This window comes from Mustela erminea, chromosome 17 (genome assembly GCF_009829155.1).
Source record: "Mustela erminea isolate mMusErm1 chromosome 17, mMusErm1.Pri, whole genome shotgun sequence".
NCBI lineage: Eukaryota > Metazoa > Chordata > Mammalia > Carnivora > Mustelidae > Mustela > Mustela erminea.
In genome coordinates this window covers 2,028,370-2,055,386 of record NC_045630.1, presented here as the reverse complement: position 1 = coordinate 2,055,386, position 27,017 = coordinate 2,028,370, and the positions used below count along the sequence as shown (strand labels likewise).

The following is a 27,017-nucleotide window of genomic DNA, read 5'->3' as shown; positions in this document are numbered from 1 at the left end:
CACTGGTGGTTATCTGGAAGGGGAAGAGATGTCTGGAGTTACCGGGATTAATTGTGGACTGTAACCCCGTAGATTTTATCCTGTGGGAATTTTAGGCCGATGTGCAGCCTTTCAGTAGTAGCCCTAATCACTTGGTAATCTCGTAACTGCTTAGTGCCTCTATTAATTAAATAGAACGCATGGGGGTGCCTGGGTGGCTCAGTGGGTTGAGCCTCTGCCTTCGGCTCGGGTCATGGTCTCTGGTTCCTGGGATCGAGCCCCGCATGGGGCTCTCTTCTTGGCGGGGAGCCTGCTTCCTCCTCTCTCTCTGCCTGCTCCTCTGTCTACTTGTGATCTCTCTCTCTCTCTGTCAAATGGATAAATAAAATCTTTAAAAAAAAAAAAAATAGAACGCATGTACTTCAAAGAGACAAATGGGACAGCCTGTAGGAGAAGTAATTTTCAAATGTTAATTTGTTTTTATATTTCAGAAGAATGATTATTAACTGTATATACTGTATATACTTCTACTTAACAGTTAATTGTAGGTGAATGCAAGATCTGTGTATGTCTATGTTTTTATGGAAAGGCCACATATTTCTGCAGTCTCATTTCAGACTAGAAAGGCACATCAACAAAGGCTTTCTTAAGGCCTTTTTGTTAAAGATTATAAGTCTTTTTGAAAAGACTCATAAACAGGGGCCATAATTAATGATTTCCCGAATATCTTCTCTTTTGTGGCATAAATCTGCATTATATCTCAAGAAATATATTAATTAAGCCTATTTTCTTTATCTTGATCTAAGGTTAATACATCCCAGTTTTTCAGAAATTCTTTCCATTTCAGGTCTTTTCCAGCCAAAAACAAAGCACCTCATTTTGGCCTGTCAGAAATTAAAAGGCAATACAGTCTTAAAAAAAGAATCCAAATTTGTGTGGACAGTATCAAGTGGCTAATTTAGAGCCCCTCAAATGTGAAAGGATGGGAGGAGGCCTCTATGAACATAGCTAGGCAAGTAAATTTTTAAATCGCAACTGTAGACTAAATATTACATCTTTTCAAATTGATACAAGAAACCCCATAAGACTTCATTTACGTGGGTGTTCAAACATCATGCTAAGATCTTTTTTGGAGTGGTAAAAGACTAGGAATTCTTTAAAGTCTCAAAAGGTTTTTTTTAAAGTTTTCCAGGTTCTAAGGGCTTTGTAAATACTGGACTTTTGTAATTTAGCTTGTTCTGTGGATATACTAAGGCAAGAAAAGAAATTATTACAATTTCTTACAGTTGCATCTTGCCTTTTTCCCCTAAAATCTTGAGGTGGGGGGTGTTGTTTGCCATAAGCAAGTGGACACCATAGTGATTTTAAGTAAGTCAACTTGTAATCTTCCCATGTCGTGCATACTTGAAAAAACTAACATAGGTATACCTATATGCTAGCTTGAAATACTGCCTAAAAACCCATACTGCCTATAATTTCAAAAATGTATGGTTGGTGCATTCCCATCTCCCTGAAGATTTCTGCTGCTCGTTGCCCAGCTTCATTTATAAGTCCCAGATTGTCAGGTTGGCACAACCCCAAGATAACAAACATCACAGAATGAAAATAGCCTGTCCTAAACACATGCATGACCTGTGCCCTTTTCAAACAGCAGTAAACCTGAGTACAGAAACGTGTGCACTTTGGGAAGTGACGATTTGTGTGGAATCACTAAAAACCTTATCTTTGATTTACTACTTTCAAAATAAACTCACTGAATATAAAATAAGGTAAAGAAGCATGTAAAGAGATAGTCCCGGTATTTTTCATCCCAACATGTGTTGTATCATTTGCATCAATCATGATATAGAATCTGGAGGGTTTTGCTTGAGTAACCTTATTTATACAAGCAGTCTAGTCTCACTATGGTTAAAGGAAGGTATGATTGGCCATGGCATTATTTTAGTGCAATAACAATTAGTTGCCTACGTGTAGGCATAAATCTCTATGAATTATGTAACAGCCCCATAAAAGCAAACAGAAAGCATGTGTAAGAAGCATGCCACATATGATAGAGTATCTCCTAACTGTCTGGATTTTATGGCAGGAGCAGCCAGAATTTCGTAAGTATTTTTAGGGAAAGCGCTATCATTTTCATATGTCATAATAATAACAACACCAAATATATAGGAGTCTCTGTACTGTTTTGTACTGTTCTTGTAAGAGACTTGGAAGTATAATAATCTCAAGGCAGATGTTAAAAGGGACAGCCGTTATTCTTATTTTACAAAAAAAAAAAATTACGACAGTTACAAATATGGACTGTAACAAATTTTATCATTAGAAGCAGAAATCATATCCAGATATTCTGGTTTTGAGGTCATTGCACTCCACTCACTTTAATAAAATTCAAGAGTTGTTGATAAGTTCATACTTAAGTTAGTCTTGCTAATAAACATAATTCCCAGTTCTTAAATTATGGGAGAAAAAATGTCCATGTGTGTCAGTAATAGAGAAAAAAAGTATGTTGTTTTCTTATATTGCTTTAAAAATAACTTTAAAATATGGCAACAGGGTATAAGAAAGGTAAATGTTAGTATCATATACTTATACATTCCAGTCTACACCGAATTGGCATGGTGTCAATGCCACATGTGCCCAAAGCGTAGTTGGACCCGTCCTGTGAAGATGATACAGAAATACCTTGTCTCGCCATCAACAGACCACAGTCTGAACAGAATGACTTCAGTCAGTCCATATCTTGACAATCTGAAATTGGCCTTAGACATAAGTAGAAAGTGAACTCATTTTTGTTTTTGTTTTGCAGACCAATGTATTTTCAAGGACAGGAGAGCTTATGAAATTTAAGAGTAGAGATTTACTTTAGGACCTGTTTGTGTAGTGATAAATGCAGTGTTGGCGTATTCTACAGTATACTGAGATTTTTAATGCTCTAGAGGATGCTAAATAACTATGAAATATTTATCTGACCTGTAGTGATTACTGAAATTATTGAATTAGTGGCTGGAAATATTTATGTAACATTGCCCAAAATAGATGTTTTAAAATATCATAATAATGTATGGCAATGCATCTTAGTGGTACATTTAATATTATAAATATTATTTTGGATCAAATTTCCACATTGTCATGCTTAGCTACCTAAAACAATGCACTTTCAGTTTATTAAAATATAGTTTCTATTATCCATACTTGTACCCTCAATTTTAGAAAAATGTCACTTGGTTTGATTTTAGGTACCAAAATAAGTCTCTACTTATCAACCAGCATTTGATTTTTATTAGCCTAAAAATTATTGAGACAAGTGAATAAGTAGACTATGACATAAATTGGAAAGGTTACATTAAGCTTCTTATATTCAATAAGATTTTTCAGATTTTTTTTTATAACAAACACTTGTCCACCTCTTGTGTAAAGTAGTAAAAGAAAGTGAAAGGTTTTTTTTTGAAAGTGAAAGGTTTTAAAACTATATGAAAATATCCTCATACTGTACTACTAATTTAAGGATTTGGAGACAAGGTTTTAGCAGAAGCTTAATGTTAATTTTTCATTTCTGAGAGAGGGGCATATAGCATGCATCCTAGATAGCCATATTTACTCTGTGTCCATATGTCAGATTTCTGTTTCATGAAGAAAGATGGGGAATTGGCAATAGTCCATTTTGCACAGTACCTGTGATAATTTTAGGTTCTCTTCCATCTCTTGAACTTGTTCATTTTGGTAATACATTATCACTTTAAGACTCTGAATGGTGCTTAAATTATAGCAACTGAGGGGCATTTATATTGGACTGAAAAGTTTTTAGTACTAGTATTAACTTTTGAATTATGCTCAAGGTCTTAGACTTTGCAGCATGTTTAGTTTCTTTTCATTTCTTATTAGTATTTTTCAGTACTTAATAGTCTCCTGCTCCCACCTCCAACAAGAACTTCTCTCTGTTCAACATCAGAAACATTTTCCTATTTGGCATGTGCTTTCTAGTTCCCCAAGCAGTATAAGCAAATTGGAAAGTTCAGCTGTCATTCTTGGAAGGTCATAGATCGCACTAGCAGCCTGAGTAATCCAGGAGGTTTTAAGTATCATAGCATTTAGTTTAAAGTGAAATTTGCTCTGACAGGGCTGGCAGACCAATAGGAAAAAGAAATATTTGTGCTTGGAGAAGTGCATATGTAGAGACCAGGAGTATAACTGATGGCTGGAAGTGATTTCAGTCTAAAAAAACAAATCATTAAGAGAGTGCATAGGGGTAAAATACACAGTTCATATTTTAAAGAGTCTCAAAATGAACCAGCAACTAAGGTTAGCATTACATAGTAATTAGCTGTGGTGTTCAGGCTTTAACTCACTCAGTACCAGGCAGTCTGGTTAAACGATCACTGTGAAAACATTGCTACTTATGTTATATTCTCTTCTTTAAGCCTACAGCCGTAATTTTTGTACCTTAAAAAACCAAGGTATTATGACAGATTATATAAATGTTGAGCTAGTAACAGACAAACAATTATTCAAAGGAGGTGCTAATGACTCAGTTTATTGACCTAGGGGTTACTTAAGCAGCTCAGTAAGTTTCCTTAACATTTGGTGGTATGGAATGAGGCATTGCTTGATATTATAGAACTGCCAATTTCAAGAAGTCCTTGGACTTAACTGAAGAAATGTAAGTTAAAGATGACTAGAAGGTATATTTTCATTAAAAGATTATTAAGGAAAGTTTGAGACCATTATAGGTTTGAATAAATATCACTTCGGCTTGATAATCACATCTGACAGCTTCCATTAGGCACCTATCAGAGTATTTTTTTGGTTTATTGCTACAAATAAGGAAAAAGAAAATATCTTCTCATGGCTCCAATTATTTCTTTCAAGTCATTGTTCTTCTCAAGCAAGCCAGTTCTGAGTACCAGAATACAGGGTTGAAACATTCTTTTCTTGAATGTGCAGAGCAGAATAATAAGACTGAAATGGAAAGGACTTCCAGCAAGATGGTAAACTGAGCTGACTTAGAAGGTCCTCCCCATGTAGACATATAGAAAAGATGGATAAAATGTAACAAAAAATTCATAATTCATGACCAGATTCACAAAGATAAGAAATGTACCCAGTCTCTCTCTCTCTCTCTCTTTCTCTCTCTCACACACACACACCCACAATAACCACCCACAAGAATATATTGAACTAAGTATAGGTTATATACTGTAGGAGAATGAAACTAAATTCCATATATAAAGCCTGGAACTTCAGTGGACTGCCTTTTTTTCGTCATCTGAAAAAAGGACTAGATAATCTTAATTCACCAGCCTAGAAAAGTGACCAAAACTTATCTTTGGCTCCAAGGCCCTAGGTTAGGAGGATAGTCATCCAAGGGAAAGAGAAATCATAAGCTTTCTCCGTGTGCATGAGTGGGTTCAGAATTTATGTTATTCATCTAATTCAGGGAACCCCAAACCAAGAAATTGTCATTAAAATTGTTCCAGGACAATGGAATCCCCAGGGTCTTGATATATTATAAACAAATACAGAACCTGTCTGTAGAAATATTTTCCATGTTCAAGGGCCAACAGACAGGCAAAAATAATGAGTTAAAAACAAAAAAAAACCCAAAACCTGAAGTTGAACACAGTAAAATACTGTAAAGCTCATGAAGAAAGGAATGTGATGGAGTTGAATTGTCAGGTACAACAGTAAGAGCAGATGCCGAAGAATTAGAGTTAATAGAAGAATCTCAATTACACTATAAGATTTTTAAAAATAAAAAGGAATTTAGAAAATTAATGCAGTGGTATAATATGAAAAAGTGCCAACTATAATATTTCCACATAAAAAATAAAATAGCCCCTGGAGATGGATTAAACAACGGATTAAGATGCATTATAAGAGAAGTGTGAATTGAATGAAATTAGAGAAGCATCAGTGAAGCAGAATTTCTTTACCATTTGGAATAAATCAGTGACTATTTTATACATGCCTCTTCCATCATTACTACAAATTAGTTTTTATCTGAAGCATCTTAGTATAGTAACTAAGTTGAAAGGATCTGTCCCCAAGGTGGTATATTTCCCCTTAGAACTGACAGATGTCTTTAAAAAATATTTTTCTAAATAAATTCCAGATGAACACTTTAAATACAGCCTCCCACTACTCATATCACTTGGCCTTGATTTTTGGAAAAATATTACTTGGTTTGATTTCACTAAAATGTGATTCTTTAAGATTCATTAGCCATTTAGTTTTCTCATAATAAAAGGAAAATTTATATTCACGCATATAAAAGATTAACGATAAAAACTAAATGGAAAATGATAGCAACACTTGGTATGTATTGGTAAAGCTCACCATAAGACTGCTCGGTTATGCTCATCTACTCACTAATACAGAGGCTCAAGCTTAATAACACCCTTCAGCAGCCTCAAATAAATATGTATTATGTACAAATTTATAGAAACAGAGGCTTTCGACACGTTCAATGAAAATTTTAGAGGTTGTCATATAGTAGTAGTACCTTCCGTGCGCGTTCCTTACATCTCTCCGTGACCCAGATGATTGGCATCTTCTATCATTTTCATAGGCCCCCACATTCATAAAAGGAGAGCATTGACTGTATGAGAAAGCAGTGGAAACCATATTCTGTCAATGTGGAATTTGCTGAGAGTTTAAATTTGGTAAAATTTGGTTTAAAACTTTGTGAAAGCAAATGATACTCAGTGATAAGACAAGCTCTCCATCTAGTGGTTGGTTTATAAATTACAGGCATTTAGATTTCAATAGATCTAATGCTGGGTATAATTTTTTTTTAAGATTTTGTTTATTTGAGAGAGAGAGAATGAGAGAGAAAGAGTGTGAGAGTGGTGAGGGGCAGAGAGAGACGTAGACTCCCCACCAGGCAGGCAGCCCGATGCGGGACTAGATCCTGGGACTTCAGGATCCTGACCTGAGCGGAAGGCAGTTGCTTAACCAACTGAGCCACCCGGGTGCCCTGCTAGGTATAATTTTATAGGCATTAGATCATTCTATCTATACTTCTCTTGTTACTACATCTAGGAATTTTAAGGAAAAAAATTCTTTTCTGACAGAATAGTTCAGCCTATTGACTGCAGAGGCAAAGTACTTGTACAGTCTGATTTCACCTGCATGGAACAGCACACCCTCTTAGTTATTTGATGAAGCCTGCGGGAAAGTGCCAAAATTGTTTCATTCCAATTAACTGTAACCTCTAAAATTTCAGCCAGTTTTGAAATTCTTTTCCTTCATTCTCAAATGGTGGAAGTATAGGGTGCCTGAGTGGCTCAGATCATGATCCCAGCATTCTGGGATCAAGTCCCACATGGGGCTCCTGCTCAGAAGGGTGCCTGCTTCTTCCTGCTGCTCTCCTTGCTTTGTGCTCTCTCTCTGACAAATAAATAAATAAAATTTTTTTTAATGGTAAAAGTATAACTAAAAAACTGATTTCAAAAGAGAAAAGATAGCATTTTTTTATCAGGGACGATAGCATATTTGATTGTTTCCTCTGCCATTGCCTCTCCGGGCTCCTGTCACTCTGTGTATGGACAGCCATGATATTCTCTTAAATGTTCCCCAAGCTTTTGTCTCTTAACACCCATAGTTGCCACAGTTCTTTTGCTAAAACTCAGAAGTAAGTTTTCCCCATTTTCAAAAACCATAGACAACTCTGCAAAGTGGATAGTTAGCCTGGCATCTGAAGAGCTTTCAAAGTCTTGCCTTACCCTCCATTTCTGGCCTTCTCTCCTGTCACCTGCTTTCACCGTAACCCTAAGGCTTCTCACGTAAGCAGCTTCTGTTCTTCAGCGCCTTCTTGCACGCTCAGGCTGCAGCATCTTTCCTCACCTGTGAGTCCTCCTTGTCCTTGTAGATCCGTCCGTTCACACAGTGAAATTCTTCTGAAGGCCTCCGTGCCCGCTATGAAGCTGGCCATTAGCGGCGCAGCAGTTGATAAGACAGTGACCTCTTTACCCCTGTATAGTACTTACAGTTTCATAGGAAATAAAGTAAAAAGATACATAATGAGGAAGTGACAGACGCATTAAAATAAAAGTATTTTGGCGGTGCCTGTGTGGCAATCTGTTAAGTGTCTGACTCTTGGTTTCAGCTGGGATCATGGTCATCAGGGTCGTGAGACTGAGACCCGCACTGGGCTCCAGGCTCAGCACAGTGTCTCCTTGGGACTCTCTCTCCCTCTCCCTCTGCCCTCCCTGCTGCTTGCTCGCTTACTCGCAAATAAATAAATAAATCTTTAAAAGTATTTTCTTTAAAGACTTTCTAGCACCCTAGATTCTTTTGTAACAACTTATACATACCTCTAATATACTCTCCCCATATAGTCAATATCTGCTGCTCCTCTATTCTTCTGTAGTAATTTATAAAAGTACTAGGGTAATACAACATATTACAGGAATTCTGTTCGTGTTTAGTCGCCTCCAGTCTGTGGTCAAGGACCATGTCTTACTATTGGCTTCCCAGTACCACATTTTTCTTTTAACATTGACTGTCAACACCATACTTAACACATTGTAGGAACTCATGTCCATTTGGATGGATGGATGGATGGATGGATGGCTACAAAGGATCACTATTACATTGCACTACTACAATTTCATATTTCTAAATTTCTCATGACAAATTATAGTTAGGCTGAAATTACTGATCAATTTATAATCTTAGATAATAAAATACTGATTTTGATTCTATGATTGATATATTGGAATAATAAAAAGAATGAACTCGAAAGCTATTACAGGATCATTTTATGCAGCTCTATAATATCCTAGAAAGCTTCCTCCGAAGAAAGTTAGCCTATGTTAAGTCCTTTCACTTCAGAATCCCAAAAGAATTCGAAACTTCAGTATTATCCTGTAGACCACAAAGATAGGCAGTTAGGAAAAATCACTACACTCTATCACTACCCTCTATAAATACAAATATATTTATAAATATAAATATTGTCACAAAGGATTTTATTTTAGGGAGAATAGAATTCCTGAAGAAAGACCCACACCAAAAAGATGAAAGGCAACATGAAAATTTCATGTGTGTGTCTGTGTGTGTACATACACACAACTACACACCCACATACACACACATTCAATGTGAGCCATTTTGTGGTAAGGACTCCTTTAAAAATTTGAGATCAATGAATTTTTAGCCTATGGTATTAGAGAGTTAGAAACAGGATCTCATTATATTCTGTGCTGATTTCAGACCACAAAATAAGTACAGTATCACATTATTTTCACTTCTTCATTTAAGATAACCATTGAAAAGTAGCAAAGTTGTTTTAGAGAGCAAATGAGATGGTAAACATCCCAGAGACCATATCATGAGGATTGATTAAATGAGAGTTGTGAAAAAGCCTCATTAAAGAAGAATCCGTTTTCTTTTGTGGTTCCAGAGGGTAATTCTAGAACTAACAGATTTCAGATCAAGATACAAAAACTTTGTAATAGTTTGATGGGCCCGTGAATGGAATGAGCTGCTTTGTGAGGATTCCCATTTATGGAGATGTTTGCAAAGAATTCTGTAGACCCAGTTGAGGCTGTTGTGAATGGAAGCGTAGTTTAGATTATTTCCAAACATGTTTCCAAGTCAAAGATTCTGTGAACCTACGTTAAGAGAACGCGGCTTGAATTTACTTTTTGTTTTTTGTAGCATCCTCTGATATATTTGTTATTTGCTCTGCATTCATTTTCTGACTTGAGAATTTCAAAGAAGATAAAGACTTGTGTTGCTTTTACTTAATTTTAATAAAATAATGATAATACTTTTCACTTACGCAGCACTTTTCATCCAAGGATTTCAAAGTGCTTTACAAATATGCACTAATTAAGCCTCACAAACAGCTAGAGGTAGGTGATTTCCTTCCCTCTCTACAGGAATGTCAACTCTGGCACAGAAGTCCAGTCAGAGCCTCAGAGTGCCTCGGACCCCTTCCTGGCTGCCATTCCCCTTGTAATGTGCTGCATGGGAACTATCACTTGTCATGCCTGGATTTCTTTTTCTCCCCTCCCTAATTTACTGCAAGTTTAGAAATACAATGAATGCTGTTAAAAATTTGTTTGAAGCCTTGTCACTATTACAGAAAATTCCGTCTCCTGCTTGCTGAATGCTATTAGATTTCCAAATGTTTGTTTAAAGATAAGCTTTAGATGTGATTTTATATTTATTGTTGAATTTCAAATATAATTTTTTACTCATGAAGAATTTGTCACTTTCCTTTCTAGGTACCCCCAAATCACTGTTCTTGGAACATAAAACTTAGTAGCAGAAGGATTTGGGGGCCTCACCTTTCCTGGTTGCCTTTTCACAGCAAACAGGAACCATTTTCTTTGAACTAGAAATATGTGTTTTTAAGAAGAGATTGCATTTTGTTATGTTTGCTAATTTAAAGGTAAAAAATGACATCTGGACATTGAGGATAGTGGTTAAATGACACTACATAGTTCTACTTTAAAAAAGCGGTCTAGGAGTGGCATTCTCTGATCTAGAGGGACACACCCTTTCTGTGGAGGTTAGGGGTACCAGGAAGAAAGCAGGGACATATAAACCCGGTGTAAACACTCAACTCTCATCTGAAGGGGAGCTGTCCCACGGGGCAAGAACGCAAACAGCTGACCACGGCTCAGTGTCCCTGGTTCTTGGGGTTCCTGGCGAGGGTGTGCCAGTGCCTCTGAGTCCTGAGTGGATCAGGAAAGCACAGTTTTTGCTGCCGCACTTCCCTTTTATAGTCACAGCTTCTGTCCCCTTCTAGAACTTAAATAAAGAATCTGCTCCTGTTTAAAGGAATACTTACTGTTTTACTCTCCTCATTTTGAACCAGATTCAACATTAACAAGGCCACATCTTTATCTCAAAGGAGAAAGTACAACATGTGCCCACATATCCGAAGAGAACATCTGTCCTCAGGATTCAGCATCCTGAAAATCTAATTTCCCCTCTATATTAGAACCAAACGAGAGATTAAATAATTAAGCTATTCTGTTTCTGAGTGAATTTTATCTAAAAGATATTAATTATGTAGATACAGCTGATCTTTCATAATATAAAAGGACCTAGGATTTACATCAAAGTGCCATCCAAACTGGTCATAATGTTTCAGACTTAATTTTCTTTAAACAGCAAGTGCATCTGTGATACATGGTGGATAATTACAGAAAAACTCACTTTAAGAGTTTCTAATTTTTCTCCTTAAAATTTTTTCCCAAACGGTATCTGTGGAAGTCTAGAAACTTTGGCCTAAACATACTTTTGTCTCTGAGTGAAGTGCTGACCACATAAATAGAACTTTATTGAGTAAATTTTCAGTGTTCAAATTCCAGTCTTACCTTAGTGGACTTCGGGGTGCAAATTCTTACCAACAATGTGACTGACATTTTTTAAGAAACAGAATATCCATTTTTCTATTTACACCACGCAGATCGATTAATGTCTAAGTTTATCCTTTTCCCTGGTGTCAAGCCACATGGGAATACGATTTCCTGTTGGTCATAGAAATAAAATACAGTTTTGCAATTTGAACGTGTAGTGACCTTAGGCTCTCAGAACTTTAAGAGCCATTCCTCAGTGAGCACAAGCCTGACAAAAGGTCTGATATTCCTGAGAGAGTTACAGGCCACCCAAAGCATTGCTTAGGTGAGTTACGGACAGTGGCCTCTGGGGAGCAACATGGCTGGCACCCTCCCCTCGGGATTGTCCTCTTGCTGCACTTCACTTGCCTTCGCGTGTTTCTCTGCCGGTCTACACTGCCTCTTGGTCCCAAATTCCTGAAAACCTCTAGGCTGAGAAACAAAGACAAAATTAACTTGAGTTTAACCTAAGTCTCCTGCTCTTCGGCTCCGAAGAGATGCTAAAAATCCAGCCAGTGTCCGGGGCAGGCGGGCAGGAGATGAAAAATGGAGGAGTTGAAGGTCATGAGCTGTCCCACCAGCCATAGTTGAGAGTTGTTGGGACACATGAGTGGGCTTAAGGGCTTCAGGAGAAGAATGCCAGTGGCCAGCTTTCCCTCGATTTTAACTGACACGGGTGTATCTGAGTTCATGGGCTGCATTACTTCCTGAAACTTCTTTAATCAAGTTGCCTCTAGAGCAGTGTTTTGCTTCATCATAAAATTAAAATGTCTTCCCAGGAGACCAAAGTAGGAAGGACATGCCTATATTTCGCCATTTCAAAATAAAATTCAGACTTAAAACATGTCGGTCAACTTTTAGGAATTACAGACACAGTTTTTTATTTAGAAGGAGCCCAAAAGTTTGTTTTCTTTAGGATCACTCACTAACGAATGCTAACGTAAAACTTTTATCTCAGAAAACCCGTTTCCCCGAGCAGTAAGTTCACATGAATAATACGCCCTGTACATATTCTAGTTCTCTACATTAAGTACGCAGTCCGTCTTGGTGCACACGTGCACACACGTGCACATACACAAGTTATTTAAAACAGCCTTTTAATCAATAGTACTTTTGTGTTTTAATCTCATTTTGAGTTGTGAGAGGAAGTTAGTGCCTCTTTATTTTTTAGTCATATTGAGATTTTGCTGATAAAGTATCTTTCCATCTAGTATACTCTCTAATATTAAAACATTTAAATGTGTTTGTTTTTTCCAAGTTTCTGTTTCTGCGTCATAAGTTGTTCCCTTTGGTCGGACATGAGCTCACTAGCACTCCCTGCATGAGCCGTGCATGGGCATGTCATAGCTGCCATCTCCGCCTGACAAAATAAGTCTCTTGTCGTTTTGCTAAGTGTTGCAGAATTCTCTGATTCTTAACAAGTGCTTTGGAGAAAAGATTTTCTTTTAAATCTATCAGTAGATGAAAGAATAATTTTTAAAGTAATAAAGGTTATCCATGCTTCAAGTATCTTTATAACTCTGAACGTTATAGGCTTCTGTTATTTCCATAGAATAAACTGAAACAAAATTTATAATTGTCTTACTGTCATTCAAAAGAAACATGTATGATTTATTTGGGTTTTTTTAATTGAGGACTCAGAGAAGGATTTGCAGAACAAATCTGGCTAACTTAAATATTGTAAAATTCCTTGTCTTACTCTTTCAGTTTAGGCTTATAGTATGATTTGGCCCTAGGTTAGAGTTTACTACTAAAATTCAAAATGCATGTCCGTATTAATAATACTGTATCTTCATATGAAAAGATGATCTTATGATGAATAATAAAACTCATCTTCCTACAGTTTTAGTTTTATCATTCCCTAGCAGTGTATTACTGATACTTGCCAGCACATAACATCTTTTCATATTCTAGCATAAAAGCCATATATGAATGTAATTTATTAAAGCTCTTCTGATCTGGCCTCCTTTCTGTCTTGAATAGCACCTGATGACAGAGGTTTCCCACTTTTTAACACATTGTTAGAAGTAAATATTTATTATACACATATTTGTGACTAAATTAATTTAACTAATACTATACATATTATATAATGTATATGTATATTTGTGTATATTTCATATATGTGTGTGTGTATACCTATACACACACGCACACAAGAGAAAGGCCTGCCTAATGATAGCCACATAAATCACTTTTGCTGCTAGGAAGAAAATCTTGGTGGTGTAAAGTTCCCAGCCTCCCTTGGCCTACATTGTGGTTGGGTGATGAACAATATAACTCACCACACCTTTTTCTCTTTCCAGCCTTGGAATGGATGGCTTTGGCCAGCCAGTTGGCATTCTTGGACGCCCTGCCACAGCTTACGGATTCCGCCCTGATGAGCCTTACTACTATGGCTATGGATCTCGATAAAGTCATCCCTTTCTGTGTGTGCTCTCAACTTAGAAGAAATCTGTGTGGGTTGGGTTAACTTTGAATCTTGGCTAATAATGCATGTGGATATTACTGCAGGTCTGTGTTTTTGTTTTGTTTTTTATTTTCTCGTGTTGTTAGCTACAAATTAACTCTGATCCCTCTGTCCTCTGTTACATATAGTTAGACCCTGTTCACCACATCTTGGATGGTGAATAACATTTCCCGTGTTATTCATAGAGACACAAAAGTAAACGCTGAAAAGCATCCAGCCTGGAAAACACACTACATTATGTACATTGAGTGACTAATTTAATTTCTATTAAAAAGGATAAAGTGCAAATGAATTAGTGAAAGTCATGTGTTTCTATGTAATGTGTTTCACACCTGCTTGTGTAGGTGCGTGTGGATTCTCTTTTCCCTGCGCTTTCCCTGTAAACTCGAGTACTCCAGGTGATGTGTGTGGCTTTCAAGTTTATGCAAAGAATATCATCCTTTTTTTCCCATGCCGTCTTCCTTTCCAGGGCTGCTTCCCAAAGTTAACTAGTTTTCAGTGAGTAATGGAACATGTGCCATAGATTATGTGACATATGCGTAGAATCTCTTCAGCAATTTGAATTCTTGTCTTTCTGATTTTAAGGTAGAAAGCCTGAGTGCATGTGAAACTAGATTCGTATTGGGTTTTTAAATTTTATTATTCGTGTCATCTAAAGTATGGAAAAGCCATCTCACAGGAAAACTAAGGAACAGCATATTTTTCTCACCTGTTTCCCATTTGTTTTCTTGTTTTTGTAAGATTTGGGTGGTAAGAAATAGACATTATAATTAATAATGAATTTTGAAAGCAACTCATTAATGTTACAGTGTTGGAAATATACTTGACAAACACAGCAAAACAAATAACCCTAACACAGAGATAGTTCCTTGAGTCCCTGCTATGGAAGGAGTAATGTTGGGCTTTGAGGGGAATACACAGATCAAAAATAAGACTTCTGTCCTGGAATTTTAAAACCTCAGTGGTCTACTACAGTATTTATTTGGCTTGATTTTTATTTTAAGCATAGAATAATAGAGCTGGAAAGGGCCTTTAAAAGAACCCAGCGTATCTATGGATTTGAGAGACCAAACACATAAAAATTTTAAATATTGTGAACAGATTGTCTTAATCACCCGCTGTGTATCGGGAAGCATGTGTGCTCCCGGGGAGACTCTAAGGTACGATCTGTGTCTTCCACCTCACAACCTAGTCGATCTTCCTGAAGGCACCCACTTATTTGTCGCAGTTTCCGTTTAACCACAGAGCACTGAAGCTGGAAAGAGCCTTTGACGCGAGCCCTGCCCCACTGCGGGGGCAGCGGCCGTGGCCGGGACCCGGAGAGACTGGCCCAAGCTCGTGCGTCTGGTCGGTACGGGACGCGTCTCCAGTTTCCAGGCCGGTGAACTCCAACATCTTCCGTGTGCTTTATGCCGCATGCCAAGTCTGGACGCGTGCGAGAGGTGACGCTGAGAGAGGAGAAAGCAAGCCTTCCCGGGCGTGACTTCCTCGGCCGCCGGCGCCGACTGCGGGAGGAGCCCCGCGCTCAGGCCGGCCGGGGCGAGCACCGAGGTGCACGCGCTTCCCTCCCTGCGCGGTTGTTTTCATGATTTTGGAGCTTCACAGATCATGAAATTGTGAACTTCCCGGTCAGGCATGAGCTGATTTATCTTTACCTCATTTATGAAGGGAAGTCCCACCACAGGAATAAGGGAGAGGATCTGAAAGGCTTACTACGTCAGAGAACAGGAGATCCCGGCCTCGGGCCCTTTTCGAAGCGCCGCGTGACGAGCCGCGCGTCCGGGCCTCGCCAGGCGGTGCCTGCGCCCGAGTCCCGCGCTTCAGTAGCTGCCGCGGCTCGAGGCCGGAAACGACTTCTCCTCAGGAGCCTTTCCTCTCCGCCAGCCCGCGGAGCCGCTCTCGCCGCAGCGCCACCACGGCTTCCGCGCTCTGTTTCCTCCCTTTGTCCCCGCCCCGCGGCCCTCGGTCACCTTCATTACCGTAGCGCCGCCCCCCACGGGCGAGCCGCCGCCGTGTCGGCAGGACCCGGGTTAGGAGACACTGTCCCCTCGCCTGTCCCCTGCCAAATGCAGGCGAAGCGCCTCCCACGCTTCTCCGCACAGAGCTGAAGCTCTCCGGCCTCCCGCCCCTCGACCGACGCTCCGGGAATGACGCGTGACGTAGGTGGCACAAGACGACCTGCCACTACCACAGTCGCGCTGTGACCGCAGCTGGCGTCGGGGCTCCCACCGGGCCCAGCGCGGGGGGTTCGCTCCAGGCCCGCGGGGCGCGCTGCGAACCCAAGCGGGTGGTCAGAAGGTCCCACAGACAAGAACGGTTTTTCTTCAGCCCAGCCGCACGCCTGCGTCTAGAGTCTTTGTTTCTTTAACAAGATGAGTTTTCACCAGCTGCCTTGTCTCCGGTCATGAAACACGATTCGAGGTATATAAACTGATCCTCACTTTTTCTCCACGTCTCCAAGTGTCACCTGGAGGATTTTTCCTAAATCCCTGCAACTGCCTCGGCAAGTCTTCCCACAGTCAAGCACTGGGGTACACTGAGGTTTTCAGTGAGGTGAGCGTAGGTCTTTTGCGTCTTCATGGCTAGTTTAATGGGAATATGGAAAACACTGATACCTCCTCAGATACCAAAAATCGCACATACACGTTCTCGCCAGGTTGAAAGTCCACCAAAGCGATAATGGGTTAGGCTTCAGTGTTATGTTCTCTTTGGAGTCCGGCAGCACCTCCCTGCTTGTCTGGAATAAAGACGGGCCCGAAATAGGCACGAAGGAAAGAACACTGAGAGAAAAAAAAAATCAGTAATCTGGAAGAAAAAGTCAAAAAGCTCTGTAAGGAGGCAGAGGACAAGAATGTAGATTAAATAAGAATAATACAGAAGGTAAAAATCAGAGCACCAACATTTGGCTGGTAGGTTTTCCAATAAAAGTCTTTTTAAAAAGTTACAGGAATGGTGAGCCTGGGTGGCTCAGTCAGCTAAGCAGCCGACTCTTGATTTTGGCTCAGGTCATGATCTCAGGCTTGTGAGATGGAGCCCCGCGTCAAGCCCTGGGCTCCGAGTTGGGCATGGAGCCTGCTTAAGAGGCTCTCCTCCTTCCCTCCACCTATCTCTCCAAAAAGCAAATAAATAAAAATTCAAAAAAGTTGAAAGATACAAGAGCAATAGCCAAAATAGAAGAAAACATCTCTGAGCTACAATGAATTTTTCCCTACAATACAGTAACCATTTTTTAAAATGGGTGTGACTTCTATCTTGATGTAATCTAGAAAAATTCTTGAGAAATAGGAATTTAAAATTCCATGAGAATCCTGAAGAGAAGGATAAAAGGAAACAGACTTCCTTCCAAGAAACGGACTGTCTTCAGGCTTCTGACGTTCCATGGCCCCAACTCAAGAGCCTTCCCTGGCCCCAGAGGGAAGGGGACTCTCCCGGTTGCACCGGTGCCCGGCAGGAGTTGTATTGGTGATGAACTGATAACTTCTGCATATCTCCCACTGCTCCCCATTGGGAATGAGAGTATCCTTGGTGATTATCCTGTTCCTGTCCCAACCACTGGTTGTTGGGTAGAAGTGGACAGGGGAGGTGGCAGATAACCTCTTACAGTTCACAAGTCTCTGAATCAAGAGGAACCAAACTCAAGTAGAACCTGAAAACCACACCCAGGAAGCCTCATACTCTGCTGAGTATGATTTTGTGATGGTATCTTGCACTTCCAGCCACAGCCTAATGACATAATGTTATGAGACTTTTGGGCTAGGAGGGAGCATATTTTGCATGTGAACAGAATGTTAATAATTGTGGCCCAAAGGCAATATGTAAAGACTGAGAAAGGTGGTCATGATACTCTTGAGCTCTTCCCACCATCAGACAGACTCTGTTTAATCACGTCTTAAATTGGGGCTCACATTACACCCAGCTTTGACCCCCAGAACATGGCAGAAATGATGTCTGAGTCTAGGACCTACACCTCCAGGAGACTTGCAGCTGCTGCCTTTGCCCTGTGTTTTGCTCCCTGACACTGACAGGCTGTGGAGAACTTGGAAGAGAAGCCCAGGCATCTGAGCTGTCTCTCTGGGGCACACCTCCTCCCTCCGTGGACAGCTCACCCAAATGCACTCTTGCCGGTGAGCCCAAGAAAGACCAGTAGAGGGACCGCCCGATCAATTACAGAAAGCTGACTTCCTGTGAAAAGTGATAACGTGCTGCTGTTTTAAGTTTCCAGTTCTGGGCTGATGCGGCAGGTGGTATTTTCAAAAGATGCCCGCCCCACGCATTCCGGCTCACATGCGCATCTTACAAAGTTACACTGATAATTCTCCAGTTAAACACAGAATCCATACCCTTCCTCTTGAACCTGAGTGGACTTTTTTTTTTTTTTTTAACTGTTTCAACCAGTAGAGTTAAGCAGAAGTCAGAAAAGCTAAGACAAAGAAAGTCCTTTCAATGCTGCCTTGTTCTCTTGGGACGCTCATTCTTAGAGCCGGCTGCCATGATGTGAGAAGGCCAAGCAACAGGGAGAGGCCATGTGGAGGGGCTGCGGTAGGTGGTCAGAGCGGAGGACACAGCAGACAACCAAGCAGTCAGCCGCTAAGGTAAATGAACCTCCCCAGGATTCCAGCCCCAGCTCTGGAGCCGCCCCTGCTCTGGAGCCACCGCAGCTGAGGCCTCAGAAGCCACGATGAGTGCCCTGCCCTGCCCCGCCCTGCCCAACCCTTGCAAATTCATGAGCAAAAGAACAGTCATGTTGTTTTAAGCTACTAAGTTTGTGATGGTCTGTGACTCAGCAGTTGATAAGCAATACAAATTCTATCCGAGAGGGATCTATCCAAAGGCCTATACAAATCCTCAGATCACAAGTACTCTGCCCTCCTCAAGCCTCCTTCCGTTCTCCTCACATCTGTCCCCACCACAAATACCGTCCACAGATACAGAGATGATGAGTTCCTGAGTTACCACCTCAGGGAAGACTAATATAGAACAATGTGCCACTCTGAAATCTGAGGAATTTAAATTCATCTCAAGTTACTACAAATCATGATCTCTCAAGGCATTTAGAAATATTTTGATTACCAGAGTTCCAATTTACCAGACTTTGCAGTGTCACACACACACAAAAAGTACTTTTATTTGAAACTCATGACCACTCAATATAGAAACCCTGCAGTTAATTAACCGTGAAAAGAAATGTTTAATGTGAATATCACCTCTCTTCTCCTTTTCTCTTCCAAGCCTTCAATCTCGCTAGGTCGGTAGTTCAGGCCACTGAAATAAGTGATTTGCAATCTGGAGGATGGTAACTGCTACTCAAAACCAGAATAAATCTCTCATGAGTCAGCTTTCCCCCCGCCCCTTGCCTACAATATGCCAGTGTCTCAAGTCTGCTGTGTAATGAGCACTGGCCTAGTGCATCACCGTGAAGTCGAGCCCACAGAGCACGATTACCGTTTGCACCAGGTGGGACACGGAGCTGCCCATCAAGGCCTAGATCCCACGAGGGCAGGGTCAGGAAGTGTTGCTTTTCAATTAGCTTAACTTTCAGAGCTCATTTATTTCCAGTGCTGGGTATGAAGGAATCCGCTTTAATTCGGTGATTTTGAAACGGAGACCCACGGAAGTTTGGGGAACTCAAGGTATCTGCAAAGTCCAGAAATCTAATGGGATACTTTGGAAAGGGAAGCCAAGCTTATCAGTCATTTCTCGTCGAAATTAGTTGAGTCTAGCTACTTGTTTTGTTCCTGAGTATTTCTTTCTTTCTTTTTTTTTTTTTAAGATTTTATTTATTTATTTGACAGACAGAGATCACAAGTAGGCAAAGAGGCAGACAGAGAGAGAGGGGGAAGCAGGCCCCCCGCCAAGCAGAGAGCCCGACACAGGGCTAAATCCGAGGACCCTGAGATCATGACCCGAGCCGAAGGCAGAGGCTTTAACCCACTGAGTCCCCCTGTCTTTATGACTCTTCCCAATTGATTTTCCATTTTTCTGACACTTGATTTTTAATAATGTCACCAGCTAGACTCCAAGACCTGACCATTACTGCCCACCTGCTTGTACTCACCCACCTGTGTTTCACATTGTTCCTTAAGCACTTCTTTCCAGCTGACCTCTCAATTCAGGCAAATGGAAACTGAAGCTGCCCCTCCAGTGACAGTGACTGCCCTGACAAGGCCTCCAGCGGGTCCAGACTACCAGACCAGTTTGAGTATAACCTCTGACTTCCACTGTGCAGAGGGCCACGGGGTGACTTCTAGAGCGACCAACAACTACGTTTACTTCAATATAATCTCAAAAATCTCCATCCGAGGAGGAGCACAAGCCTCACTCACACAACTCCGATGTGTGACAGGCCTGCTCCTTAAAGCACATGTGCGACTTCACACCCACCTCTACATCCCATGACAAGGTTTCCCCACCTAGATAGTCCTCCTTACCCTAAATGAAAGGAGCCCATCCACCCTCGCTCCGGAGTCCTGGCTTGGGAAGCCATTCTCTTGATCTGTTTGTTGCAAATAAATTAACTTTGTGCAACAGCTCTGCCTGATGTGGTTTTTCTCTGCGACTCAACTTGGGACTCCTGTTACTTCAGTTTCAGTAAGAGAATCTGGCATAAGGCACCTGCTGGTCATGCGGAGTCCCCCTCTGGTACAGCTGTTGCACAGTGGCCACACGAAAAGGATACCCATGCTCCTTCACGTACACACGTGTGCCTGCTCACACACATTATGTGGGGTTTATTGAGAAATAATTCACATGCTGTGAAAGTCACTATTCCAAAATGTACAATTCAGCAGTTATTTTTAGTATATTCACAAGGTTGTGCAATAATCACGACTATCTAATTCCCAACGTTTTCATCCCCCGAAAAAGAAACTCCATACCAGTTGGCAATTCCCACGTCCCCTCTACCCTCAGGCCCTGACAACTGTTCATCTGCTGTGTCTGTGGATTTACCGGTCCCAGACATTTCATAGACATGGACTCATACAATATGTGGCCTTTTGTGTCCGGCTTCTTTCACGTCATGTCCTACAGTTCCTCCAGGCCGTGGCATGTGTCAGTGCTTCTCACGTGTCTGAATAATGTTCCGTCGCATGGATACGCCACTTCTTGCTTATCCATTCATCACTCTGGCCACTGGGGAGCAGAAGAGCGCCAGCGAACTGAAACCTGACCAGGCTTATTCCCCAGCCCTGTCTCTGTTTTGAGAGTTCCCCTGAGGACTGCTGCTGTTTCAGTTGTTCTTCCCAAACTCTCTTAGCGAGATCACATCTTCATGTAATACGTAAGTGCCCTTCCTTGCTCTGATTTCCCTTTATCAAAATGCCCTGCTTACCTACTTCATGTAGGGCGACTCTGCTTTCAGCACCTCTCTGCCTGATTCCCTTAGGTCTTTCTTGCTTTCCTGTTTCTTAGAGAAGGCAAGAAAGACCAGTAAGCCCCTCCTCGTGCGCTCTCGCCTCTTACCAAAGGAGCGGGGAGCAGCAGGGGTGCTGTCCTGTGCCTTTGTGGCACAGGCCTCTTTCCTGTCCACTTGGTTGTACACACTGGTGTGGCCTTTGCTGCTGAGAATGTCCCTGGAGTCTATTTTCCCCAGACAGTGAGAAAGAGAAGTATATAGAAAGAGTGAAGAAAACAGATGTTGCAAGAAAAAGGGAAAAGAATTTTTAAAACCTTTGGTGCCAAAAGGAAAGGCAAAAGCTTGAAGGAGGAGCTCTGAAATTTCTGGGATCTGTTTGTATGCTTGTTTTTAAAATGTCTGCTGACCATGGGACAGTTACTTATGCCATCCCTTTGTCCCAGGGACACTCAGTTGCCCCAGGTAGCTGCTGCGTCTTCGATTTACAGCACAGACTCGGGTGAGCGTGTGCAGGGAGCAGGGGGAATAACTCAGGAGACGAGGTGGTCCATGGTCACGCAGGAAGACTCGTGGGAGTGGTGAGGCACAGGGACTTTTATTTTTAAGGAAATGGGGCAAATAATGTTTAACTTATCCTGAACTAGATTGAGAAAATAGAAAAAACTAGAACTGAGAATATAGCAGAGAATCACTTGTCATTATTTCTCAGATGAAGTGTGTGACATTGACGGAACTGCCATCTACACCTTATTAGGAAATGCCCACACTGACCCTCTAGTCATTCCTAAGTCCTTCATAGATGCTACTGCAAGCCCCGCCCCAACATTACCACCTAATGAATAATCATGAGCGCTGGTTTATAGACATAAGACTGCAAGAGCTTCCAATCTAACTGTTCATTTCAGCTCCTTATTTCTTTATTAAATTAACTTCAAAATTACAGAAGTAACATATGTTCATGGTAACACATAAAACTATGCAGATACACAATGCGAAAGAAGTAATCCCTGGTCCCTACTCCCCACAGGGACTGTTAACAGATTAGCGCATATCTTTTGATATTTCTATTAATTCTGTGAAAAAAAAAATTCAACCAAGTAAATTTGGAGAACTAATTGGCTTTGTTAAACAATTCAAGAATGAAGCATCCCATCTAGCAAGAAGAAAGGAGCTCTGAGCAGTTGTACAAAGTAGAAGGTTTTTATAGGAAGGGGGGTGGGGCAAAACAGTTATTGCTAAAAAAAAAAAAAAAAAAGGATTCTTCCAGGCAAGGTCACTTTCCTTTAGGGAGAATGACTGGGGGGCGGAGGGGAGGGTTGTTTTGTTTTGTTTTAAAGATTTTGTTTATTTGACAGAGAGATACAGAGAGGCAGGCTCTCCACTGAACATGAAGCCCCATGCCGGGCTATATCCCAGGGCAGATGCTTAACCGAGCCCCTCACTAGGAGGGGGCACTAATCATGCGGAAGATCTCATCTTCCTGTGAGGGATGGCGGGTCCATGTGGCAGACCCATTGGCACCCATCAGAGAATTTCTGACTAACTCCTTAAGGCTACGTTACTGGGGAGGGTTGAAACTGTAGCTAGATTAGGCAAAGGCCTGGTTTGGCTCAGCCCAAGTTATACCATTTTGGGCCTGTGGTTTTCTAACAATTCATTTATTAATACTTGTTGAGCTCCTGAGCTAGGCATTTTTCTAGGCACCTAGGATCAATCAATGAACAAAGAAGAGATTCTTTTCCTTGTAGAACCTATAGTAGAGAAAGAAGCCATTCAAATATAATTTTTTTAAAAGGTAGAATGTAGTCTCTCGGGCAAATATGAGAGTCACATCACCTTTTCAGTGATGCTGTCTTCGGAGCTCCATCTAAAGTAACTCCCTTTCCTCTCCTGTCTTCTCCCTACCTTGTTGCTCAGTAAAACATTAGCAGTATGCTACCGTAGTTAAGAATACGAAATCTGTACACAAACTACTTTATGACATTACCAGCTGTGTGACTTGGTTGAAATAACTGTTAGTGGTGGGTTCCTTCCTGGCTTCTGTGCAGACCTTGGTTGTTGAGTTCAGCCAAGAAAGAATTCAGAGCCAAACTCTCAGGTAAGCAAGAGTTTATTATAAAAGTGAAAGTACATTCTCAAGACGGCAATCATACTGAGAGTCTTAGTGTCTTTTCTTTTTATCCTTGCATGGCTTATGGATCATAGCTAGGATGGTCTCCAATCAAGGGTATTTCCAGTCATCTGAGGGACTCCTCCTAGCTGTTGAGAAGGGGAGTTTGGGCCCTATATGGCCCTTGTCAGTACTGTCCTGGCGGCCATCTTTCCTCAGAGGGGAGAAAACTGCAATGCAAATGTATTCTAATTAAGGCATAGGTTATTGTACGGCTGCAGGTTATAGGGAGGAATGCATGCATATCCTCCAGAGGTCTTTTCCAGTTCTTTGTGCCTTGGTGGTGGTCAGCAGTTTCTTGCATTTTTGTCTTTTTAATGGTTGGGAAGTCCCAGGACACCTGGGTGACTCAGTCAATTAAATGTCTGCCTTCAGCTCAGGTCATGATCCCAAGGTCCTGGGATCAAGCCCTGTATTAGGTTCCCTACTGAGCAGGGAGTCTGCTTCACCCTCTCCCTTCCCCTGCTTGTGTTCCTGCTCTCTCTGAAATACATAAATAATTTTTTTTAAATGGTTGGAATATCCCATCTCCTGATCACATCTAGCCAAGTACCTATTCTATCATAATCTCTCTGTACATCGGTTTCCTCATGTGTGACACGCTGTTGCTGTCTGGCTTAAATGAATTAAATTCCAAGATATGCTCTTTTACATATTTGACTATTCTACACTGATTATTTTTAAGAAACTGCAAACCCAGGAGAAGTTCTGAAAACTGAGTAGAAGTTACCGTTTTGTAAGAGAGATTTACATGTAGAAGGGAAAGGTCCATTCATAAAAGGGGGATGACCATAAATCTCTAGAAACTGTTATCAATGGAGGAGGAATGAATTTAAACCTTATCCTTGTTTACTGGACTTTTGGTAAACTTTCAAAAATGCCCCCCCCCCCTCCACCCCTTCTGTGGAGATGGTATTTAAGGTGATGGTTTTGGTCATTTGGGGAGTTATTTGGTTTTCCTGGGTCTTTCCCATGTGTACAGGACGTATACATGTTATTAAACTTCTGTTTGATTTGATTTTCTCAGGTCAATTTGTTAGTACAGCCGGAAGAATCTTGAAGGGCAGAGTGGAATTGCTCCTCTTTAACACCTTGTTTTATTTTTTAATAGAACTTAAATTGTACAAACTGACTTTTGTTCATTTGTATTCTTAGTGTCCGTTTCTCCCCCTGTGGAGAGCCATGCAGCAGGAGCAAGGAGTCACGTACTAAGCAAGGCATGAGAGGCCAAGGCTGTAGATAGTTTGCCTAAGAAATGCGAGCAGATGCAGGGAGTCACGTACTAAGCGAGGCCAGAAGAGTGGGAGGAGTGAGAGATTAACCCAAGGACTGTGAGTGCATTCCCGGGTGACGTTTGATAGATACCAGGAGTCAAGGGAAAGGCGCATGATCTGTAGAACAAAGAAAACCTATGGAGTCACATACGTGCTCACGAGCACGATGCGTGCACATAGATAGTCCTTCTGATTGGTAGTTTTGTTAGTCGTGGTATACTCTGATTGGATATAGTTCGCACTTGGTGGAGATATACTTGGGGGTCTTAGACTGGGGGGGGTCCCCGGCTGAAGATTGTGAATAAAGAAGTTTGCCACTCACCTCGCCTACGGGTCGTTCTTGCGGGTCGAGAGCGACATCCCCCTACCCGTCAACCCCTAAAATTTGAGGCCTGTGAGAACAGGGCATCCACCCTGCTTTGTCTGCGGATGTTTCCAGGCCTTAGAGCCGAGGCCGGCAGAGTCGGGACTCGACAAAGCGTGCGCTGTGTTGAGTCAGGAAACCGAGCAAGTGTCGGCAACGCCTTAGAGGACTCAGGGACACGCAGAGTCATTTGGTTCGTGTCCAGCTTTACACAAGAGTGGCCTGAAACGCGCAGGGGCTGCCGGTGGGGCGGGGCGCTTTGTAAATCTGAGAGAACATTCCCAGCATCTTCGCTTCAAAAGGAACAGTGGTAATGGGGCCCTTTGAGCCCAGTTACTGGCAGTGACTGTGTCTTCCTCCTCCTCCTCTTCTCAGTGGTCAGCCCAACCTGAGGCGGAAAAAGGCGCACGTTCAATACCCGCGGAATAAGCGTGAGTTGGTGACATGTGTGACACGTGCGACACGTGTGACATCCGCTGACGTGCAACACTGCAGAGCGCTCAGAGCTCACCGAGCTGGCAGCGTTCCTCACGACGAGGACATCAGTCCCTCTGCGCGGCCGGCGCGACGCTCGGCCCGGGGAGCAGCCACCCCCAGCCCTCAGGAAGGCGCCCCGCGGTGACAGCGACGCGCAGTCCCCGCCCCGCCCCTACGAAGGCCGCACTCCAGGCGCGCCCACGGCGGCGCTGACGGGCTGACGGCCGCCTCAGCGCCACAGCGAACAGCAGAGACGGGCTCAGAAGAACCCGAGACACGCGAGTCGTCGAGTCCTTCCGAAGACGCTCTCCGCGTCCGAATACGCGGGTCCGGAAAGCCGAGCCGGCCTCGGGCCTCGGCGGCGCCGCTGCGGGCTGCGTCCCGGGGTGCGGCGCTTGCGGTCGCCGGACGCTGACGAACTGAGCGCCGAAGCCGACTCTCCAGAACAGGGCGGTGGTGGCCGCGCCCGGACTGTCCCCTCCGTCATGTGGTGGCCACGGTCGAGCGAGGGCGGGGCAGTGACGCGCGGTCCGTCCACACCGCGAACAACAAAGTACCAGACGGGGAGTCGGCGCGAAAGCGTCCCGCAGCGCCCCACACGGAGCGTCTGAACGCGCAGCCGCCGCGTCACCGCGCGCCGGGGCCCCCCTCGCCTCACTTCCTCCTGCGCTGTCTGCGGCCGCTAAAGACCGAGGCCCCGGTCGCGGCTCGAACCCGCCTCGGTCGCGCAGCCCCACCCGGAGCCGAGCTCGCCCAGCCGAGGGCTGCCCGCCCGCCCCCAACAGGCACCGGCTCCCGCCGCTTCGGGACAGGAGCGACCCCCGCCGCCGTCGCTCACCCACGCGCGGGAGCCGGGCCTCCCACCGACCCCCTTTCCGGTCGCCGGGGACGGCCCTCGGCTCCGCGGCCCGCTGTGGGGCGTCCACGCAGCAGCGCTGCGAGCGGGGGCTCCGCTGACCCCGAGGGCAGTCGTCTCCACACCGTCAGCAGGTTCGCTTCACTCTCACAACGTCCTGTGAGAACAAACCACGGAGAGCACGACCCGTCCCGCCGCGGTCCTCGCTGGACAGCGCGCAGCGTCAAGGGACCCGCCCCCTCGCTCGAACCGGAACCGCCCCACCCCCGGCAGCTGCGGCCCACGCGGCGCCACCGGCCGCGGTCGCGGGCTGGAGAGACGTCCCTCTGCGACAGGCCGCGGTGGCCTTCCGTCCTCCCTTCTGCGCCCGCCCCCTTACTCCCTGTTAGAGGCGACGGCGGCCATTTTGGGTTCGGGCGGATGTCAAGTTAAAACTCGCGGCTTAAGGCCTGAAAACTAAAGTCAAGACCAGCTTGCGAGTTCAACTTAAACGCCAGGCGAGGAAACGGCTTCACAGGCTGACCAGGCCGCTGGGAGCGGGGACACACACACACACACACACACACACACACACACACACACCCGCGCGCCCACACTCAAGATGGCACCGGCCTGAGAGTCACCTGTGCGGCCGTTCTAGCTCGGTTCCGGGTTCGTTCTCCTCAGTGGCGGCGTCGGAGGCCTGAAGGCTGGCGTTCTGTCCGGCTTCCGGACCCGTC

General features: G+C 43.1%; 1 protein-coding gene across 6 annotated transcripts in view; it reads left to right on the top strand.

The window, feature by feature from the left end:
• KIFAP3 (kinesin associated protein 3) overlaps positions 1-14,200 on the top strand; it is a 182,677-nt gene extending 168,477 nt beyond the window's left edge. For 4 of the 6 annotated variants that reach the window (XM_032318306.1, XM_032318308.1, XM_032318309.1 and 1 more), the window contains one exon: positions 827-5,583. In XM_032318306.1, the coding sequence (XP_032174197.1) occupies positions 827-941 (115 nt within the window). In that variant the 3' untranslated portion in view covers positions 942-5,583. Of the gene's footprint in view, positions 1-826; positions 5,584-9,767; positions 9,837-13,639 lie in introns of those variants that run through there. The other 2 variants (XM_032318304.1, XM_032318303.1) reach the window with 2 other exon arrangements.
• The last annotated feature ends 12,817 nt before the right edge of the window (positions 14,201-27,017 follow it).